Below are 22,089 nucleotides of genomic sequence, written 5' to 3'. Positions count from 1 at the left end.
GTTGGGAAGATCCCCTGAAGAGGAAATGGCAACCCACTCCAGTTTTCTTGCTTGAAGAATCCTGTGGGCAGAGGAGCCTGGTGGGCTACAGTCCATGCGGTCACAAAGAGTCAGACATAGCTGAGCAGCTAACACCTTGACTGCCTAACCTTTTTTTATTTTTTTTTTACCACTTTTCTTTTTGTCCAGAGGGGAAATTTTATCAAATAAAATTATTTGTGACATTTCTATGGTTAGTCTCTAACTATAAGTGCAAAAACCATGAAAAAGCCCAAGTATATTCAAGGCAACACTGTTAGAAAATAGAAAAAAAATGGATAAATAAATTATGATATATGCATACAAGGGTATATATACTGCATCACACTGGAAATTATGTCAAACAAGATTATTGAGTGTTGTATGCCCCTTTATAGAACCCAACACAGGCTGGCTTTTCCCCCAATCACATTTTCAACAGTGTTCCACAGAAGGCCTTTCTAATTTTTATTATTATTATAAGCAGGCAGATTGGAAGGAGTTGTAAACCAAAACACAGCTGGTAAGTCTAAATTTAGGCCCATCAAGATGAGTGTCCCTCATAGCAACATGGTTTCTCAAACTCCTTCCATGTTAAGTTGCATTTTACCAGATGTCTCTTGGTGTACGTGTTTCTTGTACATCAGCAATTTTATTTGCATGGCCTTTTCATGCCAGTATTCTGATTTATCACACTTCTCACATTGATTTTTCCCCTCTCTGCTTATAAAAAGAAAATAGCTGTTTGTGCACAGATGGTGGATGCAATTTAGTATTATCAGAGTAATTCATGTTATATTTATGAGATGTTCTGGAGTTGAATCTTAGGGAGGAATATTAAGGAAGGACACCTCTCAGAGAGGTCATATCTCACTTTTCAACCTGTTTATTATGGAGTTTATCTCCTGAGTACCCAAATATTGGCAGGCCGTTGTTTGTTTTAAATTTCAGCTGTGTATTTTATTTATTTCAATAGTAGAACTTTGGAACCATCAAATAGCATTAAAGGAGGGAGGCAAAAACATTTCTCAGAAATTATTGAAGTTGATTGTTAACTGGTTTAAAAAAATGAATGGGTCGAAGATGGAATGTTTTAATTATAATTCCTTCCTTCCCTTTCTACCCTTACTTTCTTCTTTACACATTTATTGTGTGCCATTCTGTGTACAGAAGTGCTCTTCATTTGCTAGGGCTGCCATGGTGAAGTACCACAGACTAAGTGTCTGAAACAAATAAATTAATTTTCTCACAGTTCTGGAAGCTGGAAGTCTGAAATCAAGGTGTCAGCCGGGTTGGTTCCTTCTGATGTGTGAGGGAAGGATCTCTTCCCTGCCTCTCGACTTGGCTTGTTGAAGCTCCTATCCCCAAATAAGGTCACATTTTGAGGTGGCAGGATTCGGAGTTCAACATATGAATTTTGGGAGGACATGGTTCAACCCACAGCAGATAAAACAAAAGTAATGACAAGGAAAACTTACCCTTATTTCATAAGTGAGTTTGTCAATAAATTGCAGCATGCTGCTGCTGCTGTTAAGTCGCTTCAGTCGTGTCTGACTCTGTGTGACCCCATAGACTGCAGCCCACCAGGCTCCCCCGTCCCTGGGATTCTCCAGGCAAGAACACTGGAGTGGGTTGCCATTTCCTTCTCCAATGCATGAAAGTGAAAAGTGACAGGGAAGTCGCTCAGTCGTGTCTGACCCCATGGACTGCGGCCTACCAGGCTCCTCCATCCATGGGATTTTCCAGGCTAGCACAGTGCTAATGTCCATTTATTTTAGGAAAGTCATTTACATGGTTTTTCTTATAGTGAATGTGCTAATTTGGAATAAGGATAAAAGACAGTGCCATCTTGGTTGTTTCCATGTCTTAGCTATTGTAAACTATGTTGCCACGAATATTGGGGTGCATGTGTCTCTTTGAATTACGGTTTTCTCAGAGCATATGGCCATTAGTGAGATTTTGGGGTCATATGGTAATTCTATTTCAGTTTTTTAAGGAATCTCCATACTGTTCTCCATAGCAGCTGTATCAGTTTGCATTCCCACCAACGGTGCAAGAGGGTTCCCTTTTCTCCGCATCCATTTGTAGATTTTTTAGTGACGGCCATTCTGACTGATGTGAGGTGATACCTCATTGTAGTTTTTATTTTGCATTTCTCTAACTATGAATGATGTTGAGCATCTTTTCACGTGTTTGTTGGCCATGTGTATGTCTTCTTTAGAGAATTGTCTGTTTAGGTCTTCCACCCATTTTTTGAGCTCTGTGACAACCTAGAGAGGTAGGTGGTGGGAGGGCAATTCAGGAGGGAGGGCACAGAAGTATACCTGGGGCTGATTTCATGTTGATGTATGGCAGACACCAACATGATACTGTAAAGCAGTTATCCTCCAAAGGGCAGGGGGAACCTATCAAAAAAGAGAGAGGAAAAAACGGCAATGACTTCCTGCAACAATGTGATTTACTTCTCGATAATGCATATTCAGATTTTAGCCTGAAACCATCCCTAGATGTTTTGGTGCATGCTTCAGTGTGTGTGTGTTCACTATGCTAGCTATACGTATTCAGTGTTATTTAAGAAGTTTAAGCATGCAAATAATTTCCCCTCTGCTTTAGTCTCTTGAAGGGGAAAAAAAAAATGAAAAGATGTATTTTCACTGTTTGAAATATCATAAGATAATGGACATATAACCAAATACAAAGAATGAACAAATGTATAAATGAAGTTGAGGGCAAGGGAAGGAAGAGAGAGAACTAGAAGGAGAAAGAGGCCTGCATTGTCTTGGAGGTGAGACCTTTGTTTGGAAAGAACAAATTTTAACGATCCATTGCTCCTGTAAAGGATCAACCACCAAAGGTTAAATGGAGTTCTTTTTGGTTAATTACTTCTTTGGATCTTCTCAAACCCTTATTTTCTTCACTTATTCATGTCCAAATGTAAATCTTTTAAATATCGTCAGTGTATTTTCTTTTCCTTTTTTTTTGAAGTGAATATAAAACTCTTTGAATAGTCAGTTTTATTGAGGTTTTAAGAATGTTTCTGAGTGATTCATAGTAATTTAAATCTTTCTACTGAAATCTTGGAGGTTGCTAAATTTCAGCCTGTAATTTTCTTCCTTTGCTAGATATTGAAGCATATTTTTATGACACCACACTACACTCACTGGAATTGTGAGCCTTTGTAAATTCATGCAGATCTTTCCCACTCTACAAAAGGATGCATTTTAAGCAGAAGAAATAGAATGCTAAATTATGTAGTAGGTAAAAGAAGTGGGTTGTGGTAAGTCAAGAGGGTGACTACAAAGAATGCCAGAGCACATGGTTGTGTGCACTGTCAGTGAAATTTAAAGCACATTTGCCCATCAAATTAAAATTTGTCAGCTTAGAAAACTATTTATATGAAATGAATATTGAGAGAGATTTTTGTACTTGCTGATTGCATGTTTATTTGGAACCTCTAAATTCTGTTGTAATAACTGCTTAGTATTCCATTGTGTTAGCATCCCATAATTTTGACAATCCCATTTTCTTGTGATTCTGGGCATATTTTTAAATTTCCTTTTTAACTATATAACTTTGATGAGTTCAGAAAAAAAAACAATCAAATGTGTAATCCAAGGTCTTCTGCCAAAATGGCCCTAGATACTCTTAACTTATTACAATGGTTCTTACTGTTTATGAACACATTAGATACAGTGTTGACTATAAACAATTAAAAATCTTTCTGCAAAATAATACACATTTATTTTAGAATATTTGTAAACACAGAAACTCAAGACAGGAAAATATTAAGCTCAAGAGGAATCCTGACACTTGAAATAACTTCTGTTAACTTTTTGGTATAACTTCCAAGTTCATGAGGACATGCATATTATGAGTCGCTCTTTGTTACTTTTTCTCTCATACCCTCTGGACCCCCTCTGTCATAAACACACAAGCACACATGCATGCATTAGAATCTAGTTAAAGACAAATTTTATAAGCTTCTGTTTTCTCTTAATAACACACTGTGAACCTTTTCCCAAGTTTCTGTATATTCTTCTAATACATTAATCACTTTACTGTATTCTATTATAAGGATAGACTTTATTGTATTCTGTCCTAGGGATATACTGTAATTTATCTCTGAACTTTTGTCGCAAGAAATTTATTCTCTCCATGTTTTTTGTGTGTCTGATCAACCCAACTGTGATTTGTTTTCTATTCTTTGGTCTAAATCATGCCTAAGATGCATATATTTGCAAGCATTTATATCTTATATTATAAATACCATTCTTCTCTTAAAGGAACCATAGCTCTTTGGATAAATGTCTGATTCCATGACTGGGGGCGGGGAAAATAAGTATAAAGTAAATCTGAAATATCTTGATATGTCTGAAAATAAAGTGCTTAAGGAGTAATGAAGACATCAAAAACACACAGATGCCAGTTTTAAGGGACTCTTACTAGGCAAGTTTTGGACACTTAGAACATTGAAATGAATTATATTAATGAATTATAACCCATTGAGTAAAATAGGTCTCTGAGTCTATACTCATAATTAATTGGCTAAATAAATACTCTTTATCCTCCTTAGTAGGAAATCTACTTTTAATATCAAAAGTGAAAAATTAGGAAAAGAGTATATGTGTTATTTTGAAATAAAGAATGTAACAAGGAACAAATATAGTTAAGAGTTCTGAATTTACTTCTAAGGAGTATGAACTAACAATACTAATACCGGAACATGGGATGGTGCATTTTTATTTTTAATTTGTTTCATTTTATTTTAAGCCTTGTTGAATAATTTGACTTTTGAAAACTATGAATATATTTTTAAATTTTGAAATAATTTCAGACTTTGAAGTCTTGCAAGAATGCCACAAAGAATCTAGGTCTGCCGGATTTGCTTTCTGCCTCTCTGTAAATTGAGTAAATTGGAAACATATTTTATTTCTCATAATTAAATCTCTGTGTATTTTTGAAAACAAGGACACTCTCCTACATAATTACAGTGTATCTTAATCAGGAAATTAACATTGACATAATACTATTAACATATTCTAATCCACAGACCCTTTCAAAATTTTCCAGTTGTACCAAAGATATCTCTTAGAGAGAAAAAAAACAAAGGTTCTCAAAGGTTCTCCTCCTTTGGTACAGAATCCAGTCTAAGATCATGCGTCGCGTGGTGGTTGTCTCTTAGATGGTTGTCAGCAGTCTGGAATGGTTCGTCTTTTTTTTTTCCGTCATGGTATTAGCATGTCTCCTCCTCTCAGACATACTAATGTTTTTCTTCCTATTATCTTAATCTAACTATAGCACCATTTTTAGTTAAATTGGGGATTAAGAATAATTTATTTTTATTCACAGTCAAGGGATGTGATGACCTGTGATTACATTTTCATTCTTGTACTTTTTGTTTTCCTTAGAGTTCACCATTCATTCATTTATTCATTTTTAAGGCCCTCCCTTTCTCCCTGTCTTGCTTTCTCTTCCTTTCACTTTTTTTTGCATCAGTCTTAATGCATTTACAAAGTCTAACATGGCACGCTTCCTTTCATTATGTTTAGATGTATCAGATATTGTCAGTCTCCTTCTTTCCTTCTTTTCCTCTTTCTCTTTCCCTGCTTACTTTGCTCTTTCTCTTTCCTTCCTCCCTCTCTTATTATTTCCTCTTTATAACCTTGCCTCCCTGAAGTCTTTCAGCTCCTCTCTGTATAGGTTGTTCTCTAAGTCTGCTGCAGAGCTGTCAACCTGGAACATTCTTCCACTGTCATCCAAGGAATTTTCTTTAATTCTCTTCTCTGTTGAATCTCCTGCTTTTAGATCCTATTTCTTCCTTCTTGGCATATGCCCTTATTTTGGAAAAGTGAAGTCCTCCAAAGAATGGATGCATGGGAAGTCAGACTTTGAAATCTTTCATACCTGAAATGGCTTTATTTTTCCTGTATACTTGAATGACTGTTTGTCTGGCTATAAATAGTTCTAGGTAGAAAATATTTTCCTCTAAAAATTTTGAAGATACTAATTTATTATCATTTTGAGGAATCTGAAGGCATTCTGATTCCTGATGTTCCTGTTGTATTTTGCCTGTTTATATTCTCTCTGGAATTTAGGCTTTCCTAAATTTTTTCCTAAGCTTTTAGGAATTAAAAAACCTCTACGATTATGAAATGTCATGGTAATGGAAGCTTGGGAAGTATTCCCCACCCACTACTGGTCTTGTTAATTTTGAGGAGGTCTGATAGACCCTGTCAATCTGGAAATATTTCAGTTTGGATTTACCTTCTTCATTTTCTGGAATTATTTTCACTCAGGATCTGTCAACCTGGATCCTTTAATTTTTAAAAATATCTTCTTTTCTTTCTCATGTTCTTTTGGTCCAGCTTAGTTCCTGAGTTCTATCCTTGGAACTTTCTGTTGAGTTTTTATCCTTTCGTCATATTTCAGCTTTCATGAGCCTCTTTTTTTTTGGTTTCTCTGCTGTTCTCTGAATTCTTAAATATAACACCTGTTTTCATTTATGAATTTGATATCATTCTTGTCTCTCATGCTTTCCTTTCTTGGTAAGCATTCTATTCTCTATTCTGTCTGCCTCTCATATTCTCTTTGTTTGTGAGTCTTTCACCTCAGAGACTTCCCACATGTTGAGGTGTTTGGTAGTTCCTACACCAGGTAATGAAAAGCCACGTAGACAGTCAGTGTTTTGCCAGGAAGGGGCTTCCTTGTAGAGTTAGTGTGCAGAGGCTTGGCTGGTTCCCCAGGGCACTGCAGCTGTCAGATTTTTCTTGGAATGGTCAGCTAAGAGAGGAAGTCTCCAAGTTTTATGTGTAGTTTTCCACCTTGCTGCCACTTTCTTGGGGCCAAATGACGGGAGAGGACAGGATATCTTTCCATCTAGTATGTAGGACTTTCCCTTGATATCTGTATTTTCACAGGGCCTGTCTCTCCCTCCACCCTACCTGGTGTCCTTGAATTCAGAGGCACTCCAGTAAATTTCAAGTTTTCTGCAAAACTGGGAAAGAAAAGTCACCTGATTGCATGGGGTATGTCAGGGAATCTGAGGTACCAACTCTCTTTTGTTTTATGAGCTTTGCAACCAGTCCCCTCATTTAACTCTACCAGTATTCCGTGTCTACAGGTTTCTGGAAACTCTGCTTCTTGAGTCTCTCTGTGATCCTCCGTCTCAGTGTGCCTTCTTCTTCCCAGTTAACCATCCTGTCCTAGGCTTACTTTAGCTTTTTTTTTAGTGGTAGCTTTTCAATTACCACTCCACCATCAGACTTCCAGTTTCCAAAAGATAGTTTACTTCATGCTTCAGTTCAGTTCAGTGCAGTTCAGTTGCACAGCCGTATCCGACTCTTTGCGACCCCATGAACCGCAGCACACCAGGCCTCCCTGTCCATCACCAACTCCCAGAGTCAACCCAAAACCATGTCCATGGAGTCAGTGATGCCATCCAACCATCTCATCCTCTGTCGTCCCCTTCTCCTCCTGCCCTCAATCTTTCCCAGCATCAGGGTCTTTTCCAATGAGTCAGCTCTTTGTATGAGGTGGCCAAAGTATCGGAGTTTCACCTTCAGTATCATTCCTTCCAATGATCACCAAGGACTGATCTCTTTTAGAATGGACTAGTTGGATCTCCTTGCAGTCCAAGGGACTCTCAAGAGTCTTTTCCAACACCACAGTTCAAAACCATCAATTCTTCGGCACTCAGCTTTCTTTATAGTCCAACTCTCCCATCCATACATGACTACTGGAAAAACCATAGCCTTGACCAGCTAGACCTTTGTTGGCAAAGAAATATCTCTGCTTTTTAATATGTTTTCTAGGTTGGTCATAACTTTTCTTCCAAGGAGTAAGCATCTTTTAATTTCATGGCTGTAATCACCATCTGCAGTGATTTTGGAGCCTCCCAAAATAAACTCAGCCACTGTTTCCACTGTTTCTCCATCCATTTGCCATGAAGTGATGGGACCAGATGCCATGATCTTAGTTTTCTGAATGTTGAACTTTGAGCCAAATTTTTCATTCTCTTTCTTCACTTTTATCAAGAGGCTCTTTAGTTCTTCTTCACTTTCTGCCATAAGGCTGGTGTCATCTGCATATCTGAGGTTATTGATATTTCTCCTGGCAGTCTTGATTCCAGCCTGTGCTTCATCCAGCCCAGTGTTTCTCATGATGTACTCTACATATAAGTTAAATAAGCAGGGTGACAATATATAGCCTTGACATACTCCTTTTCCTATTTGGAACCAGTCTGTTGTTCCATGTCCAGTTCTAACTTTTGCTTCCTGACCTGCATACAGATTTCTCAAGAGGCAGGTCAGGTGCTCTGGTATTCCTATCTCTTTGCTGCTACTGCTAAGTTGCTTCAGTTGTGTCCGACTCTGTGTGACCCCATAGACGGCAGCCCACCAGGCTCCACCGTCTCTGGGATTCTCCAGGCAAGAATACTGGAGTGGGTTGCCATTTCCTTCTCCATTGCATGAAAATGAAAAGTGAAAGTGAAGTTGCTCAGTCGTGTCGGACTCTTCTAGACCCCATGGACTGTAGCCTACCAGGCTTTTCCATCCATGGGATTTTCCAGGCAAGAGTACTGGAGTGGGATGCAATCGCCATCTCTTTAAGAGATCACTATTGTGATCCACATAGTCAAAGGCTTTGGCATAGTCAATAAAGTAGAAGTAGATGTTTTTCTGGAACTCTCTTGCTTTTTCCATGATCCAGCAGATGTTGGCAATTTGATCTCTGGTTCCTCTGCCTTTTCTAATACCAGCTTGAACATCTGGAAGTTCATGGTTCATGTATTGCTGAAGCCTGGCTTGGAGAATTTTGAGCATTTCTTTACTAGTGTGTGAGATGAGTACAATTGTGCGGTAGTTTGAGCATTCTTTGGCGTTGCCTTTGTTTGTGATTGGAATGAAAACTGCCTTTTTCCAGTCCTGTGGCCACTGCTGAGTTTTCCAAATTTGCTGGCATATTGAGTGCAGCACTTTCACAGCATCATCTTTCAGGATTTGAAAGAGCTCAACTGGAATTCCATTACCTCCACTAGCTTTGTTTGTAGTGATACTTCTTAAGGCCCTCTTGACTTCACATTCCAGGATGTCTAAGTTAGTGATCACACCATTGTGATTATCTGGGTTGTAAAGGTCTTTTTTGTACACTTCTTCTGTGTATTCTTGCCACCTGTTCTTAATATCTTCTGCTTCTGTTAGGTCCCTACTATTTCTGTCCTTTATTGAGCCCATCTTTGCATAAAATGTTCCCTCGGTATCTCTATTTTTCTTGAAGACATCTCTAGTCTTTCCCATTCTGTTGTTTTCCTCTATTTCTTTGCATTGATCGCTGAAGAAGGCTTTCTTATCTCTCCTTGCTATTCTTTGGGTATATCTTTCCTTTTCTTTGCTTTTTGCTTACTTTCTTTTCACAGCTATTTGTTAGTACTCCTCAGACAGCCATTTTGCTTTTTTGCACTTCTTTTTCTTGTGGATGGCTTGATTCCTGTCTCCTGTACAATGTCACAAACTTCCTTCCATAGTTCATCAGGCACTCTATCTATCAGATCTAGTCCCTTAAATCTATTTCTCACTTCTACTGTATAGTCATAAGGGATTTGATTTAGGTCATACCTGAATGGTCTAGTAGTTTTCCCCACTTTCTTCAATTTAAGTCTGAATTTGGCAATAAGGAGTTCATGATCTGAGCCACAGTTAATTCCCGGTCTTGTTTTTGCTGACTGTATAGAGCTTCTTCATCTTTGGCTGCAAAGAATATAATCAATCTGATTTCAGTGTCGACCATCTGGTGATGTTCATGTGTCGAGTCTTTTCTTGTGTTGTTGGAAGCAGGTTTTGCTATGACCAGTGCGTTCTCTTCGCAGAACCCTGTTAGCTTTTGCCCTGTTTCATTCTGTACTCCAAGGCCAAATTTGCCTGTTACTCCAGGTATCTCTTGACTTCTTACTTTTGCATTCCAGTCCCCTATAACGAAAAGGACATCTGTCTTGGGTGTTAGTTATAGAAGGTCTTGTAGGTCTGCATAGAACTGTTCAACTTCAGCTTCTTCAGCATTACTGGTTGGGGCATAGACTTGGATTTCCATGATAATGAATGGTTTACCTTGGATACGAACAGAGATCGTTCTGTCGTTTCTGAGATTGCATCCAAGTACTGCATTTCAGACTCTTTTGTTGACTATGATGGCTACTTCATGCTTAGCCTTTTTTTTTTTACTTTGACGGTTTGTACCTTTTTATGATTTTTGTCTTGTTTTTGTTTGTTTCTTTACTGTCATTTTTAATGTGGGATTTTGTGAAGAAACACAAATAAACATATATTTCCACATACTTTATTTAAGCAAGTGTCCGGTTATCCTTTTTGTTCTGGACATATTTGATTAGTATTTCTGGTCGCTAAGAAAAAGAGAATTTTAACTCTTTTCCACCTCAACTTTAATTTTTGAATGTTTTATTCATAGGATGCCTCATTGATGGACATGAATTCCTTCAGCCCTCTGATGCCGACATCCCCTTTATCAATGATAAACCAAGTCAAGTTTGAAGATGAGCCAGATTTGAAAGATCTTTTTATTACCGTTGATGAGCCTGAAAGCCATGTTACTACAATTGAAACTTTTATTACTTACAGGATTATTACTAAGGCAAGTACTTAATGAACATTTTCTTGACTACAGTTGCTTCTTTGAACTTTTGGAACTACTTTTTGTTCACTTAGACACTCAAGTTAGAGAATTTTAGCAGAATTAAGTGCTGGTCTTTCAGCCATTTTGAATAAGACATTGCATCTTATCTATCCTTCGCTTGTCCTGTATGAATTTGGATTAACTTGAGTACCAGTCACTTGTGTGTTAGCATTTGTGCTTCTTATAATAGGAACACTTTAATGTTTTAGTTTAAAGATTATAAAGAAACATATCTGGGAAAGAAGTTTTGCTAATAAAGAAAAACAACTGGTTGAAAACATAATGCAGTATTCTGTATTCACATTTTTTCTGAAGATTACAAAATTTTTTTTCATTTGTTTTCCAAATAAGAGCGCATGATAGGATTTCCCTGGTGGTCCAGTGGTTAAGAAACCAGCTTACAATGCAGAGGGACATGGGTTCAATCCAGGGAATTAGGATCCCACATGCCGTGGGGGCACCTGGGCCAACGCACTGCAACTAGAGAGCCTGTGCACCACAGCAAAGACCCAGCAAAGCCAAAAAGAAAAGAAAAGAAAAAAAAAAAGCAAATGGTTACTTTATCTCGTATATGAGATGCGTTTAGTTGTTTAGTGATGCAAAAGCAGAACAGATCTGGAACCCAAGTCTCTTTAATCCTCAGACAAGGCTCTGTAAAATGACAGCTTACACTAAAAAAACAGCCAAATAGTATAATCCTCTTTATGATGATAATCTTTGCGTAACAGCAGCCTTTAAGAATTCTGTTTATAAGTTATAACATTTTGTTTGTGAATTCTCACTCTCTGACTCTGGAAGTGCATCCCTTTTGTAGCTGAAAATCTTTTGGACTCTCCACATACACACACTTCCTTCAGTACGGCCTGCTAATTATGTTCCACTAAGATGTGTGTATCTCAGCTCCTCACTCAGATTCTTAAAATCCTGCCTGACTCCTCATTTCCTACAGAACAAGGTGCAGACTCCTTTGTATGACATTCAGAGACTCTCAGTCTGGAGCCAGCCTACTATACATGACTTGCCTCTTGCTGCCTACTTTTAATACCCCTGCTCTTCACTTGCATAGAACTGCCTCTTTTATCTGAATATTCTAGGGTATTTCTTGCTCTCTCATAACTTTGCATATGCTGCTTCTTCTGTCTGGTATGCCCTTCCCACATTCAGGCAGAAGAACTACTGTTTATTTTTCAAGATGCAATTCGAAACGATGCTTACCTCCTCTGCTCCCACAAGCTAAAAATCCTTTTTCTACTGTTTGCTCACACTGTTCTAACTGAACTCCTAAAGAAAATAAGATATGACAGTGCAGCAAAGAAATTAAAAGCCTATGCTTAATCCTTCTAAGCCTCAGGTTTTTTTTTTAATCTTTAAAACTGAACTGAAAATAGGACCTGGTTTTGTACAGTTGCTATAAGAATTAATTTAGGATGGGTAATCAATGTAAAACACTTAACAGGGTGCCTGACACATGATAAGTATTCAGTATTTGTTACCTACCTGTGTGTATGTCAGTAACTGCGTGTGTTTTTTATTTATTCCCACTGAGTCTGTGAGCTTCTCAAGGTAGGTAATTGTATCTTAAATTATCCATAATTCTGAACACAATCCTTCGGATATAGCTCCTAAGTCATTTAACCTTTTGGTGAGTGGGTGAGTGAAGAAATTTATAGTGTCAGAGTCCTGTCAAAAGGCTGCAGAGCAAAACAGCTTGAAGTAGAATCTTTGTTGCTCCCTTTCCTTGCTATTTAATTAACCTCTGTGTGCTTAGTTTCCTCATTTGTAAATAAGATAATAATACTAACCTAATAGGATCTTTGTGAATATTCCCTGTGTTAATACAGTACACTGCTAAGAACAGAGCCATATTTCTCCTGTTACTGCTCTTATAATCATAATCATCCATTTTCATTATCCTTTCTAGCAAAGATTTTGTGACTGAATTATTTTCCCCTCATTTATTTCTTTCATTAAGACACTTTATAAGCCATCCTATGGATTTCATTCTGATCATAGACATACAATTCTTATGAGTTATCTGTATTGCATCATGCTTTAAATGTGCTGCTGTTATAGTAGTAGTAGTAGTAGTGATAGTGATAATATTATAGTGTGTTAAACTAACTTATTGTGGGACTACTTTGTGCCAGGCAATGTTCTAACCACTTGATACATAATATTAAAGCATTTGAAGCTTACAGCAATCCTAGATCTTGTGATTTACCCCCATTCTGTGGGTGAGGACACTGAAACTTAAAACTTGCCAAAGGTTACACAACATAGTCATTAGCTAAGCTAAGATTTAAATCTAGACAGTTTATTTTTATACTATATAGAGAGCTTCCCTGGTGGCTCAACAGTAAAGAATCCGACTGTAGTGCAGATGATGCAGGCTCAATCCCTGGGGCAGGAAGATCACCTGGAGAAGGAAATGGCAACCTACTCTAGTATTGCCTGGGAAATCCCATGGACAGAGGAGCCTGACAGGCTGCAGTCCACGGGGTTGCAAAGAATCAGACATGACTTAATGACCAAACAACAATAACAACAAAACTATATAGATTTTCATTATACTTTTGTGCATCCCTATGTGATTGTGACAGACTATCTTTCAGCTTAACTGTTATAAAGTGTGTCCCTTTGTTATACATTTGGTTACTTTTACTGCATCCAGTGGCCACAGTACTGGAAAACCTCAGTTTTCATTCCAATCACAAAGAAAGGCACTGCCAAAGAATGCTCAAATTACCGCACAATTGCACTCGTCTCACACGCTAGCAAAGTAATGCTCAAAATTCTCCAAGCCAGGCTTCAACAATACGTGAACTGTGAACTTCCAGATGTTCAAGCTGGTTTTAGAAAGGCAGAGGAACCAGAGATCAAATTGCCAACATCTGCTGGATCATGGAAAAAGCAAGAGAGTTCCAGAAAAACATCTATTTCTACTTTATTGACTGTGCCAAAGCCTTTGACTGTGTGGATCACAGCAAACTGTGGAAAATTCTTCAAGAGATGGGAATACCAGACCACCTGACCTGCCTCTTGAGAAATCTGTATGCAGGTCAGGAAGCAACAGATAGAACTAGACAGGGAACAACAGACTGGTTCCAAATAGGAAAAGGAGTACATCAAGGCTTTAGATTGTCACCCTGCTTATTTAACTTATATGTAGAGTACATCATGAGAAATGGTGGGCTGGAGGAAGCACAGGTTGGAATCAAGATTGCCGGGAGAAATAGCAATAACCTTAGATATGCAGATGACACCACCCTTACGGCAGAAAGTGAAAAAGAACTAAAGAGCCTCTTGATGAAAGTGAAAGAGAAGACTGAAAAAGTTGGCTTAAAGCTCAACATTCAGAAAACTAAGATCATGGCATCCGGTCCCGTCACTTCGTGGCAAATAGATGTGGAAACAATGGAAGCAGTGACAGACTTTATATTCTTGGGCTCCAAAATCACTGCAGATGGTGACTGCAGCCATGAAATTAAAAGACACTTACTCCTTGGAATAAAAACTATGACCAACCTAGACAGCATATTAAAAAGCAGAGACATTACTTTGCCAACAGAGGTTCATCTAATCAAAGCTATGGTTTTTCCAGTAATAATGTATGGATGGGAGAGTTGGACTATAATGAAAGCTGAGCACTGAACATCTGATGCTTTTGAACTGTGGTGTTGGAGAAGACTTTTGAGAGTCCCTTGGACTGCAAGAAGATCCAACCAGTCCATCCTAAAGGAGATCAGTCCTTAGTGTTCATTGGAAGGACTGATGTTGAAGCTGAAACTCCAATATTTGGCCACTTCCTGAGAAGAGCTGAGTCATTTGAAGAGACCCTGATGCTGGAAAAGATTGAAGGTGGGAGGAGAAGGGGACGACAGAGGATGAGATGTTTGGATGGCATCACCAACTCAATGGACATGAGTTTGGGTAAACTCTGGGAGTTGGTGATGGACAGGGGGGCCTGGCATGCTGCAGTTCACGGGGGTCACAAAGAGTTGGACATGATTGAATGACTGAACTGAACTGAACTGAGTATATAAACTACCAAACATACTAAAATATGTATTACAGATACAAAAATATCAACCTTTAGTAGATGTATATTGTGTAGGAAACACAGTCTTTTCTTTGTTATTTACTTAGTATCACTTATTTACTGATATATTTAATAAAGTTCTATTGAGTGCCAGTTATGTTTCAGGCACTGTGTTGTATGTTGAGACTATGCCAGCAATTGAGACAGACCCTCTGCCTTTGTGGAATTTTCAGTATGAGGGGCGCAGGGCGTTGATGATGGATATTAAACAATTGTATGTCTTATTAGTTAATTATAGTTATAAATATTGTGACAGAAAAATACAGAATTTTATGAGCATGGTTGTTGTTGTTTTTCACAGCAGGTACTCCATCTAATTAGGAGATTCAGGGATGGCTGCCCTGGGAAAGTTTTAGTTTTATAAACATTTATATTCATGGGCACTAAGATTATTAGGATAAATGCACATACTCTTGCCTACATGTACACTGGCAGTCCCTACTTAGGAATACTGAATAGTGCCATGACTGTAAATAATTGTGTCAGGGAGCCCACGTTCCTGGCCACCTGATCCCCTTATGAGAGATTACCCTGATTCTCCAGGTTGAAATATCCGAAGTAACTGCTCTGAAGAAATACTTTCAGTTTCAGAGATCTAGAGATGTGCCTTGACTTAGGACATGTGGGAGTAAGAACTCAAGAGGTTTAATAAAGGTTTGTCCTCTCACATCCTCACCATGAAGACAGACTCATAAATACCTGCCACTATGTGTCAGGTCAGTTCAGTTCCCTTCAGTCGCTCAGTCGTGTCCGACTCTTTGCGACCCCATGAATCGCAGCACGCCAGGCCTCTCTGTCCATCACCATCTCCCAGAGTTCGCTCAGACTCATGTCCATTGAGTCCGTGATGCCATCCAGCCATCTCATCCTGGGTCGTCCCCTTCTCCTCCTGCCCCCAATCCCTCCCAGCATCAGAGTCTTTTCCAATGAGTCAACTCTTCTCATGAGGTGGCCAAAGTACTGTAGTTTCAGCTTTAGCATCGTTCCTTCCAAAGAAATCCCAGGGTTGATCTCCTTCAGAATGGATTGGTTGGATCTCCTTGCAGTCCAAGGGACTCTCAAGAGTCTTCTCCAACACCACAGTTCAAAAGCATCAGTTCTTCGGTGCTCAGCCTTCTTCACACTCCAACTCTCACATCCATACATGACCACAGGAAAAATCATAGCCTTGACTAGACGGACCTTAGTCGGCAAAGTAATGTCTCTGCTTTTGTTTATGCTATCTAGGTTGGTCATAACTTTTCTTCCAAGGAGTAAGCTTCTTTTAATTTCATGGCTGCAGTCACCATCTGCAGTGATTTTGGAGCCCCCCAAAATAAAGCCAGCCACTGTTTCCACTGTTTCCCCATCTATTTCCCATGAAGTGATGGGACCAGATGCCATGATCTTCGTTTTCTGAATGTTGAGCTTTAAGCCAACTTTTTCACTCTCCTCTGTCACTTTCATCAAGAGGCTTTTTAGCTCCTCTTCACTTTCTGCCATAAGGGTGGTGTCATCTGCATATCTGAACTTATTGATATTTCTCCCGGCAGTCTTGATTCCAGCTTGTGTTTCTTCCAGTCCGTTGGTGATAAAAGTATGTTCTTTTTTCTAAATTCATTTCCCTCAGAAAAATAGTTTTCTAAACCTTCAAATTTTAGAGTAACTATTTGCCCATGACTGAAGGTCAGTATTTGCTAAATAAAAGCATTTTGAGGTATAGTCTTTTAGTCCTAAACTTCAAGTACCCAGGCTCTTATGGTCAGACATGAAAAATTAAACACCATTTACGGTTTACCTTCTATGGGAAAATGTATTCTAGACTAGAAAAGAGATGAAGCTTCCAAACAGCAGGAAAATTTGATGACAAATTTCCAACTTAGAAAGGACTTGTGTTCTAAAGAGTTATTTTGGAGGACAAACAATATGTAACTTATAACCCTTTAGAAGTCCAGTGAAGTCTTAGAGTAGGGAGAATGAATGCACTGTCCGTAAGGTTTGTACTTATCCTCTGCTTTCTTCTCTTTTTGTGGTATGTTAGAGAACTCTTCCGTTACTGGCAGGGTGATGAGGACAGAAGCAACCAGTTATTTGACTTGATTTTATATCTTCCTGTTGCTGGAATTTATACAAGTTTCTTTTATGTCAACTTGAAGTTTTGGGAATTCTTAAGAACATGTAATGTTCAGTCTTATTTTAACTTCACAGTGTTGGAGTGTTTCTATTGTTAATTATGGCAACTTATTTTTTCTTGGAAATTGGTAGTAAACCTGTACACATGTACCTGGTGTGAAGAGGTAGCAGTGAGTATTGTTTAACGAGTTACTTTATGTTTTGTGTGTATATGTATATATGCATGTGTGTGTATTTGCATATATATGTACACATACCAACTTGTATATATATTGTTAAACTGTGTTTCCACTAGATTTAGTTGGCCTATTTTTACCACTTCCACAATTTGTACCATTTTGCATAATAGATTTTGTAGTTTTTTTTGAACATGTAGTTCCTTAGACTTCTGCATCTCATTTACCTCTACTTTTTCCCACTAAAAAGGGAGTGTTTTGCTAAGATATATTTTATGATATTCTAAACATTCACTTTAGGAGAATAAACCTTGGCAAGTGTAGATTTTGTGAACCTTATTTTATGACAATTAAGATTGCATCTTATTTTGACTTGAACTGCTTAATTTTACAATTGTGTTCATCTGTGTGGGTGATTGATATTTCTGGTGAGTGTGAAATAATGTAATGTGTTATTTATTCCATATTTACTCCTCCAGGAAAATCTCAAACAATATTTCTGTATAATTTTCTTAAAAACTACTTAAGTGACTTTTTTTCTCATAAGAGGCGAGTGTGCATTGTCTAAGCTGTTTTTGTGTTTGGCTTGTAATTCAGGTAACAGAGGTGAGGTTGATATTGTGCCCATGTTCTTCTTGTCGTATGTGTTGGAATAGATTTTAGTTTGTTGAGAACAGATATTTTAATGTGTTTGCTTAACTTTTAGGAGTTTAGGCATATAGTTCAAAATTCCTTGAGAAATGACAGAAAGATTTGCTTTTCACATTAAATTGCCATTAATAACATTTTTAAACAGTGGTAAAATCTCTCTGGTTAATGTTAGAATTTTCAAATACTAAAAGCAAATTTTAGCAAAGCAATTCATTTGAGCAGATTCCAAGGAAACATTTTTTTTTTTTTCTCAGTTATGTTCAGGTTATTTTTCCAAGTTGCAAAAATAGGACTTTCCTCAAATTCTGAATTTTGATCATCTTGAGAAACGAAATATATTTGAAACCTAAAGTCAGAACACACTTTCTTGTTAGCAAGAAAGTCATGCCAAAGATAATAGTAGTTAAAATCTTGTGGAAGACAGATGGTTGCTCTGAGACAGATTTTTCAGTTTGGATTTTAAATTTGAGCATGATGTTTGCTTTCTTTCTGGGAATACTGGAAAGTTTGCTTTGTTTCTTCTGCTGCATGAATTGATGACTGCAAAGGAAAAAAAAAATGTACAGGCTGACAAACACTGAATAATTAGAATTTGTTAGTTTTTCTTAGAGACCCATTTATTTCAGAATGTCTAAAATAACATTAGGCAAATGTCTCCTGTCTTATATTGCATGTGCTGTTATTTTTTCCTACTTTCTTCAGACATCTCGTGGGGAATTTGACTCCAGTGAATTTGAAGTTAGGAGACGTTATCAAGATTTCCTTTGGTTGAAAGAAAAACTTGAAGAAGCGCACCCAACTCTGGTTATTCCAGTACGTTTACATTTTTTTTTTTTCTCACAGAATAGCTGCCATTTTGTCTTGTGAATCATTAGAGTGTCTTAACACCCAATTTCAGACCTTTGATTCAATGCAATTCATTTATCTGGGAAACATTTGTTTTTAAACTTTTCAATCTATGTACAGATTTGTTTTTTAAAACTATTGTAATGTGTTAAGATTTTCTGGTATTTGGCTCTAACATTGTGAATTTTGAAAAATTATTTTTATAAGAAATGATCACATGTTCAAATAGTCTTCCAGAAAGCAGAAGTGTAGAATTCCTTATAATCCCATGCCACATAATGCTCAGATACCTTTTTATTTTTTTGCCCTAGCCATTGCCAGAAAAGTTTATAGTGAAAGGAATGGTGGAACGCTTTAATGATGACTTCATTGAGACACGAAGGAAGGCATTGCACAAATTTTTGAACCGAATTGCTGACCATCCAACTCTAACATTTAATGAAGACTTTAAAATTTTTCTTACTGCACAAGCTTGGGTAAAAAATTTTAATTTATACTCATATAATCCTTCAGTATTTGTACATGTAGTAGGTTGTATGCTTCCTCTATTTACCTTTTAAAATCAGGTAGTAGTAACCTTGAAATAAGATGGAGTTTTAAACATTTAAGAAATATCCTTTGGATACAACTCTGTATCAGGTCTACACACGAACATTATGAAAATCATGTACCTTTCTCACATATACATCCTCATATTTCTCTTGGTAGCTGATATATTTTTTAAAACGCCTGGGTACTCCTTGCATATAGCTAATACTGAAAATATAAAAACATTTTAAAATTGACATTGTTTTGAGTAGTAATGAGTCAGGGCTTTTTTCAAGTTAAGATAGAAGTTTTTTTATTGATAGATGGATGGATGAATGGATTGATAGATAATATAATTTTCTCACTTTTCCTTCAATTACCTAATTTTAGAGGATCTAATTTCTAATACAGTTTCCTTTTATAATCCTTTTATTTTTTTTTCTTTTCTTCTATTAAGATATAATTCACCAAGAAAGATGATAAATAGGACAAATAGTCAATACCAAATACTTACTGGCCAATGCTGAGTTTTCTGTCTCTCAGTTGTTGCCAGAGTGATTGAAGCTAAAGAAGTCGTTCATCTCAACTTTGACAGTACTTGGTGTCTAGAAGCCCTGTGTGACTTATGTGAGAAGAATTTGTGGCCTGACTCCAGACCCTTAGAAGCTGTTAGAAACATTCTCTACAGTCAGCAGTTGTAGTAACAGCTTGCTAGTTGTGACTTGTGCTCTTTCTGATAATATTTACTCTATCAAATGATGCTGTAGCCCTCCTGAATAGATGCACTGCCTGGTCAGGGGTGGCATTTGTTATTATATTCTTTGCACACAAAATCATACTGACTTGGAAATTAACAAGTTTATATGTTGTTTTGGGTAAGACCTTCAAGAAAGAAGATCTTAGAAAGATAATATATTATTTAATATTTGGGTAAATAATACATAACAATGTTTTTATCTATAGATCTAGTAGTCAGCATTGTTATTTATAGATTTTTGTACTGTGTGAATGTTTATGTTACTCTTTCATTGTTACTCTTCAGTAACAATGCTGACTGCCAAATCCACAGATAAAAATATTATTATGTATTATTTAGCCAAATATTAAATAACATATTATCTTTCTCCAGATTGTCTTTGATATCAAACCTATGTTTCAGTAAGTGCTATACCCATTGTCAGAATCCTTTGTCCTTCTTGGTGTTCTATTTTAGTAGGCCATACTTCTGAAGAGATATTTCTGTGCAGTGTATCCTTTTATAACATTTCCACTTTGCAAATCTGTAGCTAACTCTCCTAAATTAACTGTGAACCATCTATTACATATTTTATTAAAAATCTTTCTCCAAAGACAGCCAGTCAGTGGAGACAGTATAACAGTTTATCCAGTTAAGTTGGTTGCAGAGCTATGGTCAGGGAATTTATTTACCAACTGTTCCGATGACTTTAAGAAAGCAGAGCCAGTTAGTGCTTAGCAGTGAAGCCCGTGGGGTCAGACTGCCAGGACTTTGATCCCTGCTCACCAATTCATTGCTCTTGGACCTTGAGCAAGCTTCTTTAACCTTCCTTTGCTTCTGTTTTCTTCTGTACAATGAGGGTAATAATAGAAGCTATTTCATAGTGTTATCATGAGTGATGTGTATAAAAAATGCAAGTATAGTGCCAATAACATTAAGCTCTTAATAAATGCTAGCCATTATTATAACTAAAGGATTAACAAAATTTCCCAATTTTTCTTCCTAGTATGTAGATTAGACTCTGAGAGATCTTTTTCTCAATCATTTTTCTAAATTCCTGTTAATAAAATCCAGGTTTCATCTCATATCATTTTCATATCTTCTCCAGTATCTCTATAAGTGCAATTCCCTCTGTTACACCTTGTTCTTTGAAGGATCCATGCTCTGAGAAAACATGATTACATGTTTTACAGGAGCACTTTGGAAAAGAATGTTATCAAGGAGACTGAGACTTAGAGAAAGTACTGTGTGCCCTAACTCATCTGCTTCAAATTAACATGAAATTTTAAAAATGTATATGGAACCTTTTTATCATCTTTATTCTTCTGATTAGATTTCTTTTTTCACTGTTGGATCTTAGAATATCATTGTTTGCTTCATCACCGATGTTTTATTTTTTTTATTCCTAGGAATTCTCTTCTCACAAGAAGCAAGGGCCTGGATTACTCAGCAGGATGGGACAGTCAGTCAGAGCAGTTGCATTGTCAATGAGAGGAGTTAAAAGTCGCCCCGAGGAGTTCATGGAAATGAATAACTTCATTGAAATATTTAGCCAGAAAATAAATTTGATAGATAAAATATCTCAGAGAATCTACAAGGAAGAACGGGGTATGTAGAACTGCTAAACTGTGATCTCAAAGTTGTTGCATTTCTGATGAATCTTTTTCCATTTGCTGGTGTGGTAAGGCAGCATCAACTTAGCATTTCTTTTGGTCATTCTTAGGATTTCTGTCTCTGCTTACAGTGCCCATCTGTTATTGCATGCTATTTACTGTATCTAATTAGGGCCCTTAGCATATTCATCATAGTTGTTTTAAAATCATGCTCTAATTCCAACATCTCCGCCACATCTGGTTCTGATGCTTGCTCTCTCTTTAAATTGTGTTTTTTGCCTTTTAGTATGTCTTTTAATTTTCTTTTGCCCCTGGTAGCCAGACATGATGTACTCATAAAAGTAAATAGGCCTTTAGTAATGTGATGGCGAGGTGTGGGGAGGGGAAGCGTTCTGGAGACCTGTGGTTAGGTCTCAGCGCTTTCATGAGTCTGTGCCTTGGACCACTGTGAGCCTCACAGAAGTTCAGGGTTTTTCCTTCCCCCTCTTAGTTGAGACAGGATGACCAGAGTGGGCTCAAGTTGGGTATTTCCCTTCCTCCAGTTCAGTTGTGCTTAGTTGCTCAGTCGTGTCTGACTCTTTGTGATCCCATGGACTGTAGCCCACCAGGATCCTCAGTCCATGG

The 22,089-nt window shown here is 37.4% G+C and overlaps 1 protein-coding gene across 1 annotated transcript in view; it reads left to right on the top strand.

Annotated features, from left to right (window-relative positions):
- Positions 1 to 22,089, top strand: part of SNX7 (sorting nexin 7) — a 122,504-nt gene that overhangs the window by 29,586 nt on the left and 70,829 nt on the right. The window contains exons 2-5 of the mRNA XM_040232246.1: positions 10,480 to 10,662; positions 18,445 to 18,555; positions 18,900 to 19,064; positions 21,262 to 21,460. Of these exons, the coding sequence (XP_040088180.1) occupies positions 10,480 to 10,662; positions 18,445 to 18,555; positions 18,900 to 19,064; positions 21,262 to 21,460 (658 nt within the window). The remainder of the gene's footprint in view (positions 1 to 10,479; positions 10,663 to 18,444; positions 18,556 to 18,899; positions 19,065 to 21,261; positions 21,461 to 22,089) is intronic.

This window comes from Oryx dammah, unplaced genomic scaffold (assembly GCF_014754425.2).
Source record: "Oryx dammah isolate SB20612 unplaced genomic scaffold, SCBI_Odam_1.1 HiC_scaffold_28, whole genome shotgun sequence".
NCBI lineage: Eukaryota > Metazoa > Chordata > Mammalia > Artiodactyla > Bovidae > Oryx > Oryx dammah.
The sequence above is the reverse complement of the archived record's forward strand: the minus strand, read 5'-3'. Positions and strand labels throughout refer to the sequence as shown.